Below are 21,814 nucleotides of genomic sequence, written 5' to 3'. Positions count from 1 at the left end.
TACAGGGAGGAGAGCTCAGCCCAGGCAAGGGTGCCCTCTCCTCGGGAGACATCAAAACACAAGAACCTACAACCGAGGGAAAGCTGAGGCCAGCAAACCGAGAGAAACACAGATGTAACAGGGAACACACATGTTCATCTGCCATCTGAAACAAGACTGCACAGCAGGTCCTGAAGAAGGAGCGAGACAGGCAATCAAGAGCAACACGTAGCGCACACACACACAGCGATCCAGCGCAGCGAGGGTGAACACAAAACTGCAGCGCAGGGTGCAACTCACCGTGTGGTATCCCCGGTCTATGGGCGGCTTCCCGGTGGGGTACGGATCCACGGTGTCGATGATGGTCTGCCGCTCCCCTTTCTGGTTGATCTTCCGAAAGCGCCGACGGGACTGTCTGTGCGAGGCTTGTCGCTGAAAGTACTCCTCATTTTCATCCATATAGTCCACCTGGAAACGATAGTGAGGGAGGGAGACGGAGAGAGGGGGGAGTGACTGTCTTCATCTTCATTCACGCCCAAAAGCACACAAAACACCCCACCCTCCTATACTCCAGCTCAGATTCATCCTCCGCCTCCCGCCCCGCTCTTTGTGTAAAAATAGAAGTGTGTGTGGGCTGCGCGATGCACACCTACGTCAAAGGGTGCTCACAGCGCAAAAAAAACCAAGAGAGACCGAGGGCGAAAGGAGAGGAGATGGAGAGCGGTGGGGCGCAGATTGATTGACAAGGCAAGTTTATTTGTATAGCACATTTCAACAACAAGGTAATTCAAAGTGCTTCACATAAAACCATTAAAAGCATCAAAACATAAGGCAAAAGAAAAGGATTTAAAAACAATTAAGAACATTCATTAAAACATTAAAAAACAGTGCAAGAAATAAAATCCAGTCGTAAAATGCAGAAATGCAGGAAATTGATGAATATATTAATTGAATCTGGTTCAATTAAAGGCAGCAGCAAACAGAAAGGTCTTCAATCTTGATTTAAAGGAGCTGAGGGTCTCAGCAGACCTGCAGCTTTCTGGGACTTTGTTCCAGATATGTGGAGCAGAAAAACTGAACGCTGCTTCTCCATGTTTAGTTCTGACTCTGGGAACAGAAAGTAGACCGGTCCCAGACGACCTGAGGGGTCGGGATGGTTCGTAAGGTAGCAGCAGATCAGAGATGTATTTTGGCCCTAAACCATTCAGTGCTTTGTAAACCAACAGCAGGATTTTAAAGGCAATTCTTTGTTGGACAGGAAGCCAGTGCAAAGACCTCAGAACTGGAGTGATGTGGTCCACCCTCCTGGTCTTAGTGAGGACTCGAGCTGCAGCGTTCTGAATCAGCTGCAGCTTTCTGACGGATTTTTTACAGAGACCTGTAAACACACCGTTACAGTAGTCCAGTCTGCTGAAGATAAATGCGTGGACAAGTTTTTACACATCCTGTTGAGACATAAGTCCTCTAATCCTTGATATATTCTTCAGGTGATAGTAGGCTGATTTTGTAATTGTCTTGATATGGCTGTTCAGGTTGAGGTCTGAATCCATAACTACACCTAGATTTCTGGCTTGGTTTGTGGGTTTTTAACATCAGTGATTGAAGCTGAGCGGTGATTTTCAATTGTTCGTCCTTGGTACCAAAAACAATTTGACAAGACTGATAAACAAGAGACGGCGTCAGACGGAGTAAAAGCCAAGCAGATGGAACAGACGCACTCTCTCTCCGCGTCTGTTGAACGTATTAACCACAATGAAATTGAGTGTTGAAACAAGATAAATCATGTTTCCATTTTTAATGAAATTCAAAGGAGGGGGAAAAAAAGGACGATTTTCCAAGTGGAAACTGACACAGGATGCCAGTTCGACATCTGTGCAGTGAAGTCATATTCTACAGTATTTTTGGTTGCACTCTGTTGCCTGGCGGCTTTGGTTTAATGCTGGAGTGACATGTTTAAGTTTCTTTCTTCTTTGGACCCCCTTCCTCACGCTCACTCGCCACTTTCACGTTTTCTTAAAGCACTCAGCTTCTGGGATTACAACACTGAAATCTCTCTCTCTCTCTCTCTGCCGTACCAACTGCTGCCATGACGACGGCGTGCGAGCGAGCGCGTAAGTGTGATCGTGTGTCTGATTGCAAAACTCAAAGAGCAACGTGTGCATGTACGCGTGTGTGTGGGCATGTACAGTGACAAGCATGTGAGCGGCTTATTTATTTTCTTTTCATCTGACGTGTTGGTCTCTTTGCTCATGTTTGCAACTGTGTGCATCGCATACTTATAGGGGGGGGGGGGGGGGTTATCCATATGTATCTATATTTCAGCAGCACAAATCCCTCCTCGGTAATTGCAGGGCGGGTTGGCACCCATTATAGCAAAGAAAAAAAGGGGGTAAGGCCAGAAAGTGTCTGCAGCTAGAGGGTGTTATTACCGAGGGGGTTGTGAGAAGCTGCTGATACAGGATCAGTTACAAGAAGCCCCCCCCCCCCTCTCATCTACAACAGCACACTCATGGAGACACAGCAACTACAACATGTGATGTGCTGTGGCTGCAGAGCAGTGCCAACCAGTCCTTATTATATACCGGCAAGATCAACCTACAATTGTCTGATGTAGTGCGTCAACAAATGAGCAGACGTGAAGCCGCAGCGAGCATACTGTACGTACGTTTTCTTGCAGCACTGTAAACGACAGCGGACAACATCGGTTTTGTCTCTCGTACACTGCCGACGTTCAGCACAAACCTATCAGCAAAACAATGCATCTGTTCTGATATCTGCAGGCTTCAGAGAGCTTCTGGTGAACAGATGATTTGAGACGGGGATGATTTGTTCGGAACAACTGCTTTTGCGAGCCAATATTTGATTTGCCATAAAACTGGGTCAGAGCTTCTCCCAGTCGTGGACCCGAGCAACTCCACGCATGCTGGACTCCATTAAAGACAATAAAACACTGGGATGAAATGTCAATAGGAGGCACTTATAGAATATTAGAAGGAAAACATCACAGGACCTACTCTATACTACACCGCTGTAAGACGGTTTGGTGATCCACAGGATAGAGTTCACGCTCAACACATCAAGGAACTCCAAAATCAATCAATCATTATCCACTACGCTGACATCAGAGACAACTGAAGCCCAAAGCACTGCTGCGTTACACTTAAACCAGAATCAGGTTTTATTTTAGATCAGGTGAATGTAATGTTCTTGTTAGGATAGAAAATAACAAGACACTGTACACGGTGTAGAGCACGATTATGGTTTCCATAAACACAAGATAGGTGTTTGGATTTGGGCTGTACGTAATTGAAAATTAACATTTGGGTGGGAAAAGCTTCGTCAAAAATAACAAATGACATTTAAAAAAAAGATAATTTGTGTGCTAAAAGTCTGATACAATGGGACTCACCACAATCATCTCTGAGGGTTCCAGGACGATGCACTCACATCCACGCCGCAGGCTGCCTGCTGATCGCTTCCCAAAACTGGACAGGAAAAAAAAAAAGAAGAAATTAATGAAGTGATCAGAAAAACAAGAATTTGGACGTCAACATTTACCTGATAAAAGCAAAGCAGTTTATGTTGTTTCCCTGTAAAATCCATAATGGCATATTAAGTTAAGAGCTGTTACTCTCACACGGACAGCTAAGACGTCTGTGTCGGTCAATCGGTAAGTCTGTGCCCGACATGTTAAATATGCAGTATGGAATTTATGTATAAAATGTTGAACAGAGCAGCATTGAATGGACAAGTTCCTCCTTTCAGCTGGGACCACACCCACCTGAAGGGAAACACCCGCCTCTGGAAAAGTCCACTTTCACGACGTCACAGTTTGTACAGTACGCCTCGTGCCTAATGAGCGGGGGAGCCGGGGAGCATTAGAAAAGAAGCAGAGACCAAAATGTCTCAGAGGAGGGCAGCAGCCATGGAAACTTTGAGCATCAGGAGATCCAACTTGTGGGCTTGATGAAGAATGCAGCCTTTGTCCAGCAGCCGACCTCGATGCAGAGACACAAGGACTTCCTTGTTTGTTTATTTTTTTTACATCTTTCGATTCAGGACGCGGCGTACATCCGGTTGGTTTTCCGATTGTTTTGTAAGATAAACTCAAGTGACTCCAACAGGACGGATGGCTGTCGAGTCTGAGCGCCTAGTGCTGTTCAGCGTTGCATTATTCAGATGCACTCGTCGGGATTTTAGACCCGCAGGTTTAAAATGTACATGGAGTCAATGTGTGTGGAAGCTGAAAAATGAAACTGAAATGCAAAAATATGATTATTTGCTGCTTTTTCTTGTCCTATGATGTCTTTTGGACTCTTGGTTGAGCAAAATAAGCAATTTATGGACGTCTTTTTGAGCCCCGGGATGTTGTGATGGCCACTTTTCACTAGTTGACATTTGAGCCTAAACGATGATGTTTTAGATCAACACCGAATGCAAATGATCTTAAATGACAGACATATATCCTCATTTCTTGCAGTAACTCGCTGTTCTTTCTCAATTCCTAAACTGGGTCTGTTGAGGCCTTTTCGTCTTGAACTTCAGCGTGTAATTGATACACAGTGAGTGAAGAAAGTTCTCCGCGGTGCTCACAGTGCTGTGTGGCTACCTGTGTTGAGGCTGTGGAGCTGTCAGCTTTCATCAATCCCACCGACAGGTGCAGACCTCAGGCACAGCGTGGGCTAAAGGCTTTCAGGCCCCGGGCTTGTGGTTACATGTTGTGGGTACGGCTCGGTCAGGCTGGAAAATAAATAGCAGCGAACTGCAAAGAGCCGGCGATATTCCACCTGACACTTTGGCAAAGAGCAAATAATGATTCAAATAATGATTTTATTTTCTAAAAGTCAATTCCGCTTGCTTTGCTTTTCTCTTTCTGCCTCCTTTCACAGTCAAGCCTTTGTCGTGTTGTGTTTTTTCCTCTTGTCAGCCGTTCCGGTTGTTTTTCTCTGCCAGGGCTGCAATTTTACTCGACAAACTTGTTTCTTACTTTCTGATGCCTCTTGAACTAGAGTTTGTCAAATAAGTCCACATCATTACAGTTAACTTCTGCTGAGAAGCACAAACTGAAATCAAAGACAACTTGAGTGGCTGGAGCGGATGAAGGCAGTGCGGGGGTTAATGCTGATGGTTGCCGTTTGCTTTGCCTGAGCTTCAGTTGAATGCGTTTTAACTCGGCTTGTATCCCCCGACATACACACGCCGGAATTCCACCACAGGGCCACACAGAGCTACAGTATGGAGAGCTTACTCTGTCCTTTCTCTCACAAGAAGACAAACGTTGAAATTCTTTCGCAATTTATTTCCAGCAAAGATGATTTGTCAGCTGGGCAGCAGCTTCAGAGGAGCGAGCGAGTGCTTCTGATCCGGTTTCGGAGTCGGTACCGGCTCCGATCCTGTAGAGCCTCCCTCGGCCGGCTCTACTTTTGGGTAAAGCGAGCGGTGAATCCAGCCATTACGCATCACCAAACACGTTGGGCCACCAGATGCTAAACAACAAAAGAGACACGTTCAATCATGTTCCTCCATTACGCTCCCGACATGAGTAATCCAATCCTCCATTTTGCGGGAGGCCAATGCCACTTGGCAATGTGAGATATTAGAGAAGGGATTATGGAAGTGGAGAGTGAGGGGGTGGGAGGGTTTTTCAAACACAAACGTGTCTTGTTTGGAAGATTAAAGCCTCCACTGCTATGTGACTAGTCCTAAGCATATATTAGAGTACCAGATCTGCTGCTGTGCGGGTGAATGTATATCAGGCGACAGATAGAATACGTCTAAACGTGTGATTCTCCCAGTGGATGCTGGGTTGGGGCATCTTTGCAGCAATCAACACAGTCACACTGCAAAGTTTGACCAATGCAAATATTTTTATTTCTATTCGCTCTACCGACGATGCACGGTATATTTGCATATTTATATTAATAATGCTGCACTGAGGAATTCAGGCCAAGATGACGTAAGGTTTGCGCTTTCAATCCCGGGAGTTAAAGTGTGTGCTGACTGACAAACGTACAAAACCAGATAAGAAAAAGATAAGAAATGTGCCAGATGGTTGAGCAGCTTTGTAAGTTAGTTATAACAGAGCACAGCACTGAGCAATGATTATCGGCGTCATACTCCCCGCACAAAAAAAAAAATGCTGTTATACGTGTTGCGTTCGACAGCACAATTTTGTGCCGTTAAAAAAAAATCATTATCCTCACTCCACTTCACTTTATTGTCCCATCAAGGGGGAATTCAACATGCAGAGGCCATTGCAAATACAACACGCGGCGCATGAATACATAAAGATGCTGCACATACAGACAGAAAAGCCCTCATCAAAAAAGAATCAAGTCAGAACTTTGAGAAACATATATGTTTGTGCAGCAGCTTCACGACGCATTCACGTCATATCGGAGATTCTTTAATTACCAGTTTCTGACTTCCAGGTGGTTATTATGACTGGGAAACTGGGGTGTTTCTAAAGAACTTGATGTATTCAAATTGCCACTTTATAATATGGATGTGCCACAAATCCAAACAAACATGGACGCCTCATGTCAGCCACAGTCGGTTGTTCTGGGTAATAAAACCCACATTAAATGAATATAGTGTCAATTCACAGTGTTTTAAAACCCTCACAAGGCGGATCTACAATCATAACTATGATCACCACCGTCTTGATCTAAAAGGTAAAAGCTGCACCAACAACAGCACCTGTTGCATAAAGATGAGATGCAGATGAAGGTCTTACGTCTCAGCCTGTTTCATAATCTCTGCAGAGAAGATTTGAGCAAAGATTCAATGAAAGTCATACGATGAAACCCTGAAGCTCTCGCTCTCTCCCAGTTGACCGACTGACTGACTGACACCTCCCCTGCCTCGGTGGCCTCGCGTTCCCCTCCCGTTACACAACAAGCCCGGGCGTCTGGAATGTCATTCCGCATGCATCACCAGCCTTTCCCTCTGCGAGCCCGGCAGCCCCACCACCAAAGCCTCAAATCCATTCTGCCGTCTGACTGAACCGGTGCAATCCCTAATCTGCACCCCTGGTCTGAGCTGGAGGAGGAGGGTGGAGGGCTCCTCACTCTGTTAATCCGTTTAACTGAGTAAATGGTGAGAGGGCACAACAGCTTTTTGAACCCACCGGACCCTTAATAAGGGACAAAAGATTAATCTGGTTCTGCAAGAGTTCAGAACCAGCTGAGAGAAGGAGGGAAGTGGAGGTCAGAGGAGGGAGAGGACGTCTCTGAAGCGACGCTCAATGAAAGGAGCATCCGGGGTCGAGGGAGTTCACCAACATCGCCCCAGACCACCTCTCACCTTGCGAACAGAAAACAGAATTCCCCGGAGTGACAGCGTGGCCGCACCACACGCGTGCCCCGAACCTTTGCCCCGCCACCTCTGAAATAGACACCGATGCCAAGAATGTGCGAATGGCACGTGACTTTAGCTCTTCCCAAAATACAACACACAAGAAAAGGGCACTGAAGTAGAGTTTTAGAGAGAGAGAGAGAGAGCGACTAAGCTAGCCGCCCAAAACTTTTCCAAGACGTATCAATCAATCATCGTTGCATCTATAAACCATTTCCAACACATTCTCCCCACCGCAGGAGCTCCATCTTTGTTTTCAAAGTTGCCAAAAGTCTTGTGTAACCCCCCCCTACCCAAACATGAAGCACACACACCCCTTTTCTTTTCTTTTACTGGCAGCACACACTGCTGCACACTGACAGATCCAAAATAACATCAAAGACGCGTTTCACATTCCAGACTTGAAGGTTATACTGCCACCAGCTCGGAGACGAGTCAGATTTTGAAATCACAAGCAAAAACGCAGGAGTTTCCGGGCAGAGCTTCCTGTGAGCCACAATACAGGAGGTACGTGCTGCTGTAAGTCTGGACACTCACCCCCGACTCTGCAAACCGCTCCCAGAGTGACACCACCAGCAGATAAGATCAGAAGATCCCCGCCGTCAGTCCACAGTCGGTGCAACAAGCACGTTCCAAGTCCCGACACTTTGGTGCGACTGCGGCATATCGTACTGCGCACTCCCGAGTGTTGCCGTCTGAGAATGGGAGTGTGTGGCTCTGAAAGTGTGTGTGTGCAGATCAGCCTCTGCCCCCTTTCTCTCCCTCTCTCCCTCTCTCTCTCTCTCTCTCTGTGTAATGTGGTGCGCTGACTACAGCCAGCATTCCAGCATACGACTCACTTCCTGGCACAGAGACACAAGTGAGTGACAGGGTGTGTGTTCATGTCAGAGTGTGTAGGCGTGGACAGCTTCTGATCTCCCCTTTCGGTAAAAGTTACTCATCAAAATCCTTTATCGTGAATTCTGTAGAATGTAATACTTTTCCAGCTTTGAGTCGGCTGAAATTTCTTTATAATAATGACTTAATAGTTACTTAATAGTTACTTAAACTCATTGGTAGAATATTTTCCAGGACCATTTGTCAGTCTAACAGCATATACTTCCCAGCATGCATAGTTAAATGCTCCATAAGCTTTATTTTTCTCTACTTAGAAGCTTGTTAGGGGTGTTTTTTTACGCATGTGACTCAAATCAGTCACACAAGTCATTTATCAGATCAAAATTCAAACCATGATAAAACAAACCTAACCACTGTAGCTCTCTAAACGCATTACATTTTCCATGACATTTGGTTCTGGCTTGGACCACTTTCCCCCTCGTATACTTTTTAACTTCAGCCACAGATTCCGTGCTTATTTTGATCCTCGTCTGAATGTAAAAGCCAACAACACATCTCAAGATTTAATGAGTAGGCAGCATGGCGGACGAAGGATTAGACATTAAACTGCTTTACTGGTGAAAAATAAACACAATTGGAAACTAGCAACTCTTGTCAGTATTTACCCCTAACTTAAGTTGATTGAACTTAATTTCCTAAGTTTGTCTGTAGGGACTTGCAAGAGACAACAGATCAATAGGATGGTCAACATTGGTACAAAAACGCTAAATCCTACTTTTCCCACAAAGAAATTTGGTAGTGTCTATTTATTAAACCTCCCTGCCAGGAACAGTAAATACTTAAGCCTTTCAAACTTCATGGCTCCAATTTATAACACAGGCTTTTTATTCAAAATGGTAAGCGTCCTTAATATGACAGGCTGTGTAAAAATGAGTAGAGTGCCCCTTTAAATTATGATACAGCTCATGAACAAAGTGATCTATTCAACAGTAGTTCAGTTCAACTTGACATTTGAAGGAGCCAAGTCACTCATCATTTCATGTCAAAACGATCAACGTATATTTGACAGTGTAGCCAGTTGTATTGGTCATTGTGAGTCACTGCTGGCAACAACCAGACAAAGTTAGTTATGAATGTTTTTCTTTAAAAAAAAGGAGGAAAACTATTATTATCGCTTGCACAATCTGTTTTAAAATATGTGACCGTAGACACATTTCAACATCCAGAGGGATACGAAAGTCACCACAGGAGCCACCACATTAACTTTCAATCCAAGAAGCAAACGCATGAAGTTGGCAGTCACAGTTAGTGTTGTTTTCCTCCATGTGAGGAGTAAAAATCTCCTTTTACCGCTCTCCGTCAACCTCCACAGAACATGGAGTATATGAGCAACAGTGACATCTGCGTTTGCGCGAACACAGAATAAATTATCGCTGGATCAGTTTGGGCTCTGCATTCACAGATGAGTCTGCCTGAGCTGCTGCTGGCTGTCAGGAAAATGATTTGATGCCTTACTGACCTTTTCATCAAGCACTTCACACAAACAAACGCGCAGAGGTTGACGTTGCTCCGCTGACTCCGACCCCGGCTGCTGATGTGCGCTGATTCAGTTCAGAGTTGTGGTTTTTGGTTCGCTAATGAGGCGGATTATCAGGAAACTAGTTCAGTGACTGACCGGAGGTGAAGTCCTGACAGCAGTCAACTGATAGTGATAATAAAGGCAGGCGGCAGCACGGAGGAGGGGAAGTACAAACCAGTGCGGGGGTTAACAAAGTGTATATCATGGTGGAAGTTAAAAGTTCCATACAGTGGGACGTGTTTGAAACTGGAACTAAAAATGTTCATTACACAACATTTCTGGTTCTGACCATTGCTTGGAAAAAAAAAAAAAAAAAAAAAAAAATTGTTGTGGAGTTGCAGAAAACAGAGTTGCAGCATCAACACATCTAATTTTAGAAAAATAACTTCTAACTTGCTCATACATTTCCAACTTTTCTGAAGACGAATTCAAATAAGTCTAGCTGATGTCCAAGTGTTTTTTATGCCTCGTCTCACCTAGTTTGACAATTTCTACAACATGTTCCGCGACGTAGACCAACAGCAGGAAAGAAAGCTCCTTCAACTGTAAAACATATAACGGAGTACAACGGTGCGAAATGCATCAGGGAAAAGACAAGAGCCTTCCTTCAACAATAAGTGATGATGAAAGTTTCCAGATTCAGCCCAATTCATAAAACTGGTATTACAAACAAGCATCTGCGGTTGGAAGAGTCAATTGCTTGATGTCATGAAAGATGGCGGGCTGCGATTGGTCCGACCAGTAGTCTCCAGAGCGTCAGCCTCTTCACACAGTGACTGAGTCATTCCTCTTCCCCCTGGCTCACATCTCACCACAGGGAGGGGAGGGGGAGCAAAGAGAGACGGAAGCACCGAGTGAGTGAGTGATGGAAGCAGATCAGGTTTTCAACCTTGCTGCCAGAGGAGATATGAGCAGCCATTTCTGGGCAAGGTCTGTCTGAAACCCAATTCCACCACATATTTAAAAGCTTCAGGAAGTCCTGCTGGACTCCATTCAGTTCCTTCTGGCACAACCAATTTCCCCTAGCAGCCATTTTGCCCCTCGCCATTTCTACGCCTTTTTTCACGGTGGCCATTGAAACAAAACAAAAAAACATGAATGACAGAAAATAAAGTCTGAAGAAATGCAAACCAAAAGGTTACTTTGTCTGAAATGCTACAACTGTTGTTAAGAGGCTGCTAAAGTGGAAATACCTGGCTGCGTGAACAAACCAGTCAATAGTCATGTGACATACATGTCACTCATGTGAAAACACTGAAACACATGTTGAAGCGGGAAGTGTGTCACAACGTCGGGTGGCTTCCATTTAGATCGACAGCATCCATTATACTTTCTCGGGCACCGTTAATGGGAAAACAGCATTAAGACGCCGTCGTGACAGAACGGGTGAAACATCCTCTATTCCTGCTTCGTCTGTAAAAGTACACCGTGATTCGAGTTGTGAGAGAGTTTCAGCAACCCGGACGGAAGTCCTTGAAAACTTCTAAACCACAATGTGTCACTTTGAATGTGTCATTTCAAAAATGTCTTCTTGTCACCTCACTTCCCCGTCATGAATGATGCTTTTACAGCGGCACCCAGCGCTGTGCTAGAGGCTACGACGGTAACAGAGTGCTCTCTCTTTATACAAATGTGCTCATTTATCACGCAATGGAGTCATCAGGTCATAACGCTAAGCAGTCTTTAAAAATGTGTTTGCTGCATTATTAGGCCTCTAAAACATGTATTACAGTCAAGGTGGAAAGGAACTTACATTAAAAGTTGGAGGGATATGGGATGCAAACGTTGTACGCCCGACCACACGAAAGATTTTGTAGCGCTATAACTACATGGTGTTAATTCCACCTTTGCATCCGAGAGAGGACGATCAATACTCGCACGATCACAGGAGGTCAAGGAAATGTCAGACGCTGCCATTGCTCCCGTCTAACGTATGAGCGAGTTAATACGGATGGATGTAAACAGGCTACTGACATGTCTTGTGCAATGCAGTTGGCATCACTCTAAGAAAAAGTGAGCAAATTATCAACCACATACAGTCTTGTCTCATGCAGCAGAGTGGACCCCTACTCCGGCTTCCTTGCAACATATGCTTAGTAGACATTTTCAGAGGCCTCTTCCCCAGCGACTGCGGTCGGGCATTAACTTTAATCTGCCAATACCCGCAAATCCTCCTCCGGCGTCCCACAGACACACTTTCACCTTGGCAAAACTGAAAAGGTTATATTCAAGGAGGGGTGCAGCACAGTTTGGCACATTTCCGATCGAGTCTTCCGTTTTTTTAAATGCTTCCCACGTTCCTGTGAATCCGGAGAATGACCGGAGCCGACCCCCGCAGCACTGCCGGGGACGATTAAAGCGCCGGCCCAAGCTCTCAAAGCGGCCCGTCCGTAGGTGTGTGTTACGCAAGACTAATGGATGAAAAGATCACTGTTTTCAGGACGCCCACGGAGCTGGTTCATGTGACAGAACCACTTGTGAAATCGCAGCTTTTTAACATTTGGATCTTGGCTTCAGAGGTGGTGATCAGTGCTGTGAGCCGATGGAATCTGAAGTCCTCGGAGGGTGTTGTAGTTAATTATTATACATAATGGGGGTGGGGGCTCTGATGACAAACTGGCTTTCTACCACTCTTCTTTCCTCAAAGACCTCAATATTTGTCTCTTGGAACAACCTCCCTTATTAGTAAAGAAGGGATGGAATTATATGTCAATCATGAGACGTTTATATATTTTCTGTTCAATGTGGCTGACGGTACAAACAAAACGTAGCTGGCTGCTGCTCAGGATAGTATAAAGTCCTGGCTAACACTTGACTTTAAGTTCCCTGGTTAAGTATTAAATGGGTTATATTAACACACTGTAGTTATAGGCAGCAAAAATTATACTTAAGTGTTTATTATGTACACTTTTAACAGCAATTACCGGTACTTGCATTTTGTTTGTTTACTTTCCGTGTTCTAGTTGTGCATGTGAAGCCGAGTTGCTTTAAACAAGTGGAAAGGGAATGTAGTGATGTTTTTACATGTTGGAGCTGAAGTCTTATTCAATTAATTTGTAGAAATCTGCTCATAGAAGAGTTGTTTGTCGAGTGACGTGTGGAGCAGGTCTGTGGACTCGATCGAGTGTTTTGCTTATCTACAATTGCAGGTATGTGGATTTATGCGTGCGGTTTTTCGGTTGGAACATTTTTCAGGAAGTCAGAATTGTATCGCTCTTTTTTGAACATCAATGTGCATTTTGTGCCGTCTTCCTTTATTTGCACTTGTTTGGTACTTTTCCTTGGGGACGCACAGAGAGAATTTATGCAAGAGAGAATGCTTTGTTTCTCTAGAATTGCAGAAAAGTTATGCTGATGCCGTCTGTGGAGCCTTGCAATGAAACAGCCCAGCATCCTTCTCTGAGCCGAGTGAAGGAACTACACAGTGTACGGGAAGCACTGGAACATCGGGCTTTTTTGGAATACACCAGCAAGAGGTGCAAATTGAAATCATGTGTGCAAATATTCTGGCCGATATTGAGATGTCAACTCAAATATATAAATGAAACTTTTTGGAAACAAAAGGGAGCTTGCAGTTGGCAGCAACTTTCTCTTCTTCTTACTTCAATAAAATCTATTTTTAATGACAGAAAAAGCAATTATCAGATTTAAACTTTCCCTTTTGAGAAATAAACAACAAGCTGGGGTGTCCTTTGTAACCTTACGTCTGCAAACGCTGTTTTAAAAAAAGGCAATTTGGTTTAAAGACTACATCCTTATTTACTCCTCTGGATAACAGCAAGTTGATCAGAGAACGTTTTTCAGAGATAGTATAAATTAAAATAGTTTCTCTCTTGCTCGTCTAGGATTAGCTTTTTATCTCGTGATGTGAATGTTCGAAATAGGTTTCGAAGAGCAGAAGTTGCTCGCATGTTAGTGGCGAGATCAGGCCTTCAAACAGGACCAACATGGCCGCTGATCCTACCTGCTTCTGGGCAGGAACATGGACTCCTTGATGAAGACGGAGCCGGACAACAGGATGTACCAGCAGCTTCCGATGTCGTCAGGGCTGGAAGACAGAAAGACAAGACACATTGAGCGCACATTATCGCAGAACGCAACGGCCCAAATATAATGACTCTGAATAGTGACTAAGGAGTTGTGTGAAACTGGCGAGATATCGGCCTTTGGGTTGGATTTAAATTGAGCAATTTTAAGGCAATATCTACTCTTTCACTAGAATATATAATTTCAAATTAAAATGCCTTCAATGCCGATATGTTTGCTATTCTGTTTGCTTGATCTACATGGTGACGTACTGGTGCTGCGATTTAATGCCAACAGCAATGTAAGCCTGCTCACTGGGCAAAATCAGATCGCTGCTTTAAAAAACAAAAAAAAAAAGAACGTTAAATAGGACAAAACATGAGACAGAGAGTGTGCTACAGAGGGAGAACTATGAATGAACCGAGGAATCATCACTCATCCTCCCACACAGTCGAGGAAATTGGGCATCGCAGGCGAAGTAAACTCAGACTGACCTCTGGGTGACGTAGCTGGCTGCCAGGTTCTTACAACACGACTGGTAAACTAACAAACGCACACGGATACATGCTTCCACCACACTCGAGGCAATTTAATGTAAATTATGAACATCAAAAGATTCCACTGGGGGGAGTTTGCCTTAAGATAAACAACTCACTAAATATGAAATTCAAAAATGAAATGCACAGTCAGTATTAATAAAGCACGCTGGTAATTTTAAAGGATGACATTTTTTTGATGCATCAGCTGTTTGTTTTGCTCCTCTACTTTACCTCGTGACATTCGTGGCTACCAGAGGGATCGCAAAGAGATAATCTCAAAAGGCTGAGATACACTGGACCTTGTGCACGCAGGATTATCAAAGAGCCAACCTGCCGAGAATGTAAACAAGCGCTATGAACACGGATAATGACGTTGACGCTTGCTTTCATTCATATGCAACCGGCCAGACGGATCGAAGGCCAAACACAACATATGACCTCTTTATGAGGTCTGCTCACATTTGTGAGAAAACTGCGGTTTTCATTGTTATCTGGATTTTGGTAAAAATAGGATTTGAGCTTAATTCTTAGTTTTTCAGTTCTGCATCAAACATGTCACCTGACAGTGATGGGCAGTGAAGAGGAAGTAGAAACCCAGAGAGGGAAGTATTCTCATGACACGCAACGCTGATACCATGTTTTTCTAGCGCTGGGAATTTGACATGAGCACTTAAGTTTCAGCATTGGTAGATAGAAATAGGTCAGTAAACTGCTTTCTTTTTGCCGTAATGATCATTAAGAATGAAAGCTGCACTATGCCTGCACAAATTAGGACTATTTAGCTCCATTTTATGATTTACTTTCTCGGTTTGTCTCGGCATCCTGACTATTTTCAAACAAAACAGATATTCAAAGTGTGTGAATTTGACTTATTTTCACAACATTTAACATTTTTGTTTATTCTTTTTTTTTTTAACTAAAACTGTGAAATAGAACATTGCATGACGAATCAATAAAGTTGTGTTTAATGCATGTCCTATGTAATATAAAAAAAAAAACAGTCACAATTATTAGCATCATTCCATTTTGTGAAATACGTTTACCTGTAATTGTGAATTTAAAGCTACAGCAAGCAGCCAGTTAGCTTAGCTTAGCATCAGCCTGGAAACAGCTAGCCTTCACATTAAGCATACAGACGTGAGAGTGGTATCAAACTTTGAACATGACAGCCAGTTATTTTGGAAAATGTAAAAACAAAAAAAATACACATTTGCTACTTCATTATCAGTCTACATCAGTTCAGGTGTTACTTAAGCTTCACCTGAGGGTGTGAAAACCTGTAATTATCTTTGCTATGAAAGCACAGCGTCAATTCAAGCCTCCACTCGTCGGTTTCTTAACCAGCTGGCACTTAAATAAAAATGTCACCTCGTCACAGAAAAAGAACGTCAAGCCGAAATCAAACCTTTGTACTTGACCAGTCAGACATCAGCAATGTGGGACTGGTTTCACATAAAACCATTAAAAGCATCAAAACACAAGGCAAAAGAAAAGGAGATTTAAAAACAATTAAAAAACAGTGTAAGAAATAAAATGCAGTAGTAAAATGCAGAAATGCAGGAAATTGATTAATATATGAATTGAATGTGGTTCAATTAAAGGCAGCAGCAAACAGAAAAGTCTTCAATCTTGATTTAAATGAGCTGAGGGTCTCGGCAGACCTGCAGCTTTCTGGGACTTTGTTCCAGATATGTGGAGCAGAAAAACTGAACGCTGCTTCTCCATGTTTAGTTCTGACTCTGGGAACAGAAAGTAGACCGGTCCCAGACGACCTGAGGGGTCGGGATGGTTCATAAGGTAGCAGCAGATCAGAGATGTATTTTGGCCCTAAACCATTCAGTGCTTTGTAAACCAACAGCAGGATTTTAAAGTCAATTCTTTGTTGGACAGGAAGCCAGTGCAAAGACCTCAGAACTGGAGTGATGTGGTCCACCCTCCTGGTCTTAGTGAGGACTCGAGCTGCAGCGTTCTGAATCAGCTGCAGCTTTCTGGAAGGAAGGCTTTAGCAGCGGGGGAATCGGGGTTGTACGGGTACCGTGGAGGCGGTGCAAGGGGGTAAAATGATGCGATGGGGGGGGGGGGGGGGGGATCATAGCATCGAGACCTTTGTGAAATGAGAATTCAGTTCATTACGAAATCAAGAGTTTTATTCCAGAATGAAATGCCTCTTCTGAAAATGCGGGGGTCAACTTTCCAACGCTATGAATCTCAGCCAGGGGTTCAAATATTACATTGTGCGAACTGTTCTTCTGTAGAATTATCATGATCGGTTATTACCAATGCTATTTTAGTTCAATAGTAAAAACAAGGAAATACCATCAAGTTAAGTCAAGGAACAACTGGTGTATTTAAAGAAGATGTGTTGTGACACCGAACTGATGCACTGATGAAGTGTTTTTGTTTATCTCTCCTGGCAACAGCTTGTTGGACTTGCACTGATGCCGCCTACTGGCAAGAGACTAATTCTTCTTCCTCCTCTTTTAATCATTTCAATCAAAACATATACAGACTGAGGGTGAAATGGGATTTCAGCATGACATGTGTAGCAGGTAAATTCCTGTGTTCGTGGCAACTCTACAACCAAATGGAATGAACAGTTATTGTTTCTATAACAATTTAAAATGAGAAGACATCATACAATTGGTTGATCAAGCTGCTTGGTCACAACTTTAAAGACAAGCAGGCTTGACTTTTAAATTCCTCAGAACAAAAAAAATAAATAAACTGACTATTAAATGTAAGGCTGCAACTAACAATTACTTTCACTATTAATTAACCTGCCAATTAATCTAACCGTTGCCAACACTATAACAATTGCAATTGTCTTCAAATGTCTCGTTCAAAACAATTATGGCAATTCATTTTGTGTTGATGGACAAAATAATTATGGAAAACTCTAATTAAATGCTAAACTTACAGTATTCGACTCAAATGCCCGTAGTTTGATGCTCACGACAATATAAGACTCCCGAACAAGCTGATTCTACTAGTCCAACAGAAAATAGCAAAACGCACATCTAAAGGCATTTTCAGATTAACCACACGGATTAGTGAGGGTCAAAGGTCCGGGGTTACACTGAAAGAGCGGCCATGGAAGAGGTTAAAGGCAGACCAGGAGGTACGAACCCTCTCCACCAGCCTGTGTTAAATGTGCCAGGTCAGCCTCCATCTCAGGAGGGCTTTAGCACAACAATCTCTGGATGCTCGCACAACATGGGATGTTTTCATGAGATATTGCGAGTGTGCGTGTGTGGACAAGCATGCTTGTAGTGTTTGCACTGCAGCAATCTAGAACCCCAGGCAGGAAAAATGAGCACTTTTATAACCATTACCCTTATCCTCCCATCATTGCTCCAGGACTGCCAACTGTCAGGGATAGTTAGAGAGAGATTGTGAGTGTGCGGGTCATTAACTGGGGCACTTGTATGAATCAGAGTGCTTTTCTTCAACATTATGGAAGAGAAAAAAACAAAGCTGTTGTGTATGTAGCCAGGATTTAGTTCTGTGTAAAAGCTTCTTCTGGATGCCGTCTTCCCTAACTCAAAAGGCGGAATATCCAGAAGAAAAAATGGCTGCCAAACATTAACATCACAAATATCCCGCTGTATTTGTGTTTTGAACTCATCCACCGTATCGCCATTGATTGATCGAGGTTCCCAGTCAGAGCTCGTCTGTTTCCCTACAGGCAGATTCCCTTCACACGCTACGGTGGGCATGAAAATAAAATCAATGAATCAATACACGCCGCTGTTGATTCCTTCGTTTACGGAAGACCGAGTCAGTGTGGAGCAATCTACACACGTCTTGCTTACTGGAGACTGCAGTAAAGTCCTGCCGGTGTGGTGAGGAAAAATGACTGTGGGGGGACATTACTTTGTCATTTGGTGAATATCTCGATGGCATCCGCGAGAAGGAAACGCCAGGCTGCAGCACAGGAAAAATGAACTTGGTAGGTAAACTTCCTGAATAGTCTCCATTCAATTTATGATCACCGAAACCTGACCAGTAATCGCTGGTTTCAATAGAACCTGGGTTTTTCCTTTAAGGAAATGAACTCTTACATATGACTGAATACGGGCCTTACAATTTCTTTTACTATAACAATTAAATTCCCCATTGACTTTTAGAGGCCTCGTTTCCCAGCAGATTATCGCCGTTGTTATAAATAGACGAGGAACTGAAGACAGACTGTTAGAAGCTTGTATTTTCACAAGACAAGGTTGATTAGGATCTCGCACAGGAGGAAAAACAATCTCATCTGCTGCTGTTTAACACCCTGCTCTTATCAGGAAGAGCCCTGACAGACGTGTTGTAGGTTCACACATGCACGCACGCATACACATACAAACAGATGTGCACAGACGCAACTAGTAACTACGGCGCTCGTGCTAATTAAATGAACCAATAAACCGAAAGGACAAAAGCCTGATGTGTTTTATATGGTTTTGCCTGGAGGTAAACTTAGAAAAGTAGTTTCATTCTACTCCACCGTTATTCCTCTTTTATATAAGACGCACACACTGATAAATTGAATTGCTATTATTATTTATTTTGGTCAGATTTTGATTATTAGTGCAGCCCTGATTATGACGGAGGTCGAGTGAACTCAAGTTCAACCTGCATGCATGCGAGAGACAGCGGTCACAGGTTTATCTGTGGTCGTCTCCGTCAGCGGAGACTCCGGTCTGAAACGCAGATCAATACAATTAACGAATGAACCGCAGAATTACACAAAATAAACATCACATCATTACCAAATCAATGTGTCAGATTAACCACCGTCTGTTCATAAACACACTCTTATTTCATGATTTATATCACTCTTGCTCTCTCGCTCATTCTGGGAGGTAGGTTTAATGATGTTTATATGTAAATAATAGTAAATTAATAAATAAATTAAAGCCACAGTCCACCGGAGTCCACCGGAGTCCAACTTGAGCAGTGTCGCTTTGTTGGTCCTACTGAGGTATTAGACTACGTCCACACTACGCCGTGTCGATACAAAAACAAAAAGTTTATTCGTTTAGATAATGTGCGTCCACTTCAGTGTTTTTATTTGCATATTTACATTTTTGAGAGGAATTTGACAAGACCATCCAAGAATGCTCTTTACTGATGATACCACTAAAAATGCAAAGAGACGTGTGTGTGTGTGTGTGTGTGTGTGTGTGTGCGTGCGTGCGTGCGTGCGTGTGCGTGCGTGCGTGCGCTGGTGTGGGGGACCTGAGGGAATCTTGGAGTCTATTATGCGACCAATGCCTAATCTGCATTCCTATTGTTTAATCAGCTCCCACACCACCGATGGGCTTCTAATGAAGTGTTGACTCTTCCCCATCATCCCCCAACACACACACATATATAGACCCCCATGAACACACACACACACACACACACACACACACACACACACACACACACACACACACACACACACACACACACACACACACACACACACACACACACACACACACACACACACACACACACACACACACACACACACACAGGATCAGGGGGCAGGAAAGGGACAATCCGTCCTCTGTCGCCCCTCCAGAGGCTGATAAAGTTAATTCACTGTCTTAATTCTCACCGTGGGTGTTCGGACGACGTCGACGTGTGACAGCAGTCGTACGCCGCGTGTGCTCTCTGCTTACTACAGTTGTTGCAGCCGTTCAAAAAAAGGGTCCAAACACAATCAGAAGCTGTCAGGAAAATGTCAACACAGCTTTACGATCATGTAGCCGGCTGACAGGAGGAAGCCCATCAGCGTTGCCACTCGTGACTAGCTAGCATCGAAGGAAATGCTTTTAGGAGCTATAACGGTCTTGAGTCAGTACACTCTGCCTTATCTTGTTCTTCAGTGGTCTGGTGTGACACGGACACACACCTTCATAAAGGCCTCGACTGACTGCCTCTGTGCTTTATGCTCACCCGAGTCGCTCCGTTGACCCCGCATGCCTCAACTCACCCATAACTCTGAGTAACGGGCCGAGCTGCTTTGATCACACAGAATGTAAATATTGTTACATTGGCTGCCCCCCGTTGTGTGTGTTCATACGCTGGTAGATATGTACCGGTAAGTATTTGACATCATCAATGTCCCATTTACACACAGACAGCCACACCCATGCAGCTCCAGACATCGTGGTACTTACTAGTACAGCACTTCATTGGCCTCATGTCTCTCATAACGCACCATCTCGCACATTATCCTGCAGAGGAGAGAGGGACGGGAGAGGAGGAAACAGTCACTTTGGTTCGTTAGCAATGTTACAAAACAGAAAAAAATAAAATGGAACAGATCCAGACATTGTTCTAATAAGGGTGTAGCTGCTAATACCAGACCCTTGATGTATTTGTTGTCACACCTGCAAGTAGTGATTTCTTCCTACATTTCACAGGACTTTCAGCCACCATCAGTGACAGGCAGTGAACATCAATATTGTATCTTATAGATATGAATATGTGATGGTTTTATCATCACAATGTCGGTTGACGAGGAGAACAGCATCTTCACAGCACAGTACGACCGCCTTGTGGCTGCATTGCATGATGGTCTGTTGAAGCGACTGTCTTCTACAATGCATTTCTGTGGCGGTGAGTGACGTTTGTTATGAAGACGCCTTTAATCCTTGATTGCAATGACGCGTACTGCTTTAGTTTCAGATGTTTTAGATCAGCTGTACTTATGTTGTTAATAGCCTTATATGACGTACAATCTGTTTCATGTTTGAATATCATGTTTCCTCATGTTGTGTCATATTTTCCACTGACTTTCTTTGAGATGTTCCTCATGAAATCTGGTGAGGCTGCTTTATGGTTGCATGCCTCTAAACTGTAGAAATGTTTTTAATGGGCCTTTTGTTTTGCCATACATCATTCTTCCAATGCGTTGTATCGTCTTTGATTGTAATGCGTCATGGTGTTGTTGCCAAACATTTTATCATCCTTTTTATTGATTTTATTTATCCTTTTGTCCGTTGTTGATGACAGCACTGATGAAAGGCTAAGAGACCATTACTCCATCACCGCACCATGATAGAATTCATTTTGGGGATTTTAATGAACCACAGAGTTACACGACTATTTATGCCGCTGCTCCCACAAACGAGTGTCATTTATCCAGGTCAGAGGCGCTTACTCTGTGCAACACTTTCTCTTCCTCAATTAAGCACAGACTCACTTTGTGCTCCCACTGCCCTCATTGGTGAAATGTTTTGTTTTCCTTAGTTTAAGAGTGCTAAACATGAAGGATGTAAGATAATAACAACATGAAAGTACCATACTATCATTATTCAACCAAAGACTTAAGCCTCATTCTTTCTCACTCAGTTCTTTTTTGAGGGTAAATGATGGGTCACATTTAAAAAAATGCAGATCTCTGATTTTGGAATCAAACCCGTTTTTTCTTCCCCCCCCCCCCCCCCCCCCCAATATGAAGCGAGAGAAAGAGTCATCCACATCAGGCTTTTCCAACACGCCTCCAGAGGAGACA

At 43.6% G+C, this 21,814-nt stretch overlaps 1 protein-coding gene across 5 annotated transcripts in view; it reads right to left on the bottom strand.

Moving 5' to 3' along the window:
* rapgef2b (Rap guanine nucleotide exchange factor 2b) overlaps positions 1-21,814 on the bottom strand; it is a 90,476-nt gene that overhangs the window by 42,773 nt on the left and 25,889 nt on the right. For all 5 annotated transcript variants that reach the window (XM_079268854.1, XM_079268857.1, XM_079268856.1 and 2 more), the window contains exons 3-6: positions 20,475-20,531; positions 13,716-13,799; positions 3,389-3,464; positions 280-447 (exon numbers count right to left, since the gene is read on the bottom strand). In XM_079268854.1, coding sequence (XP_079124980.1) covers positions 280-447; positions 3,389-3,464; positions 13,716-13,799; positions 20,475-20,531 — 385 coding nt within the window. The remainder of the gene's footprint in view (positions 1-279; positions 448-3,388; positions 3,465-13,715; positions 13,800-20,474; positions 20,532-21,814) is intronic.

The sequence above is a fragment of the Melanostigma gelatinosum genome (genome assembly GCF_949748355.1).
Source record: "Melanostigma gelatinosum genome assembly, chromosome: 5".
In the NCBI taxonomy this organism is placed as follows: domain Eukaryota; kingdom Metazoa; phylum Chordata; class Actinopteri; order Perciformes; family Zoarcidae; genus Melanostigma; species Melanostigma gelatinosum.
The sequence above is the reverse complement of the archived record's forward strand: the minus strand, read 5'-3'. Positions and strand labels throughout refer to the sequence as shown.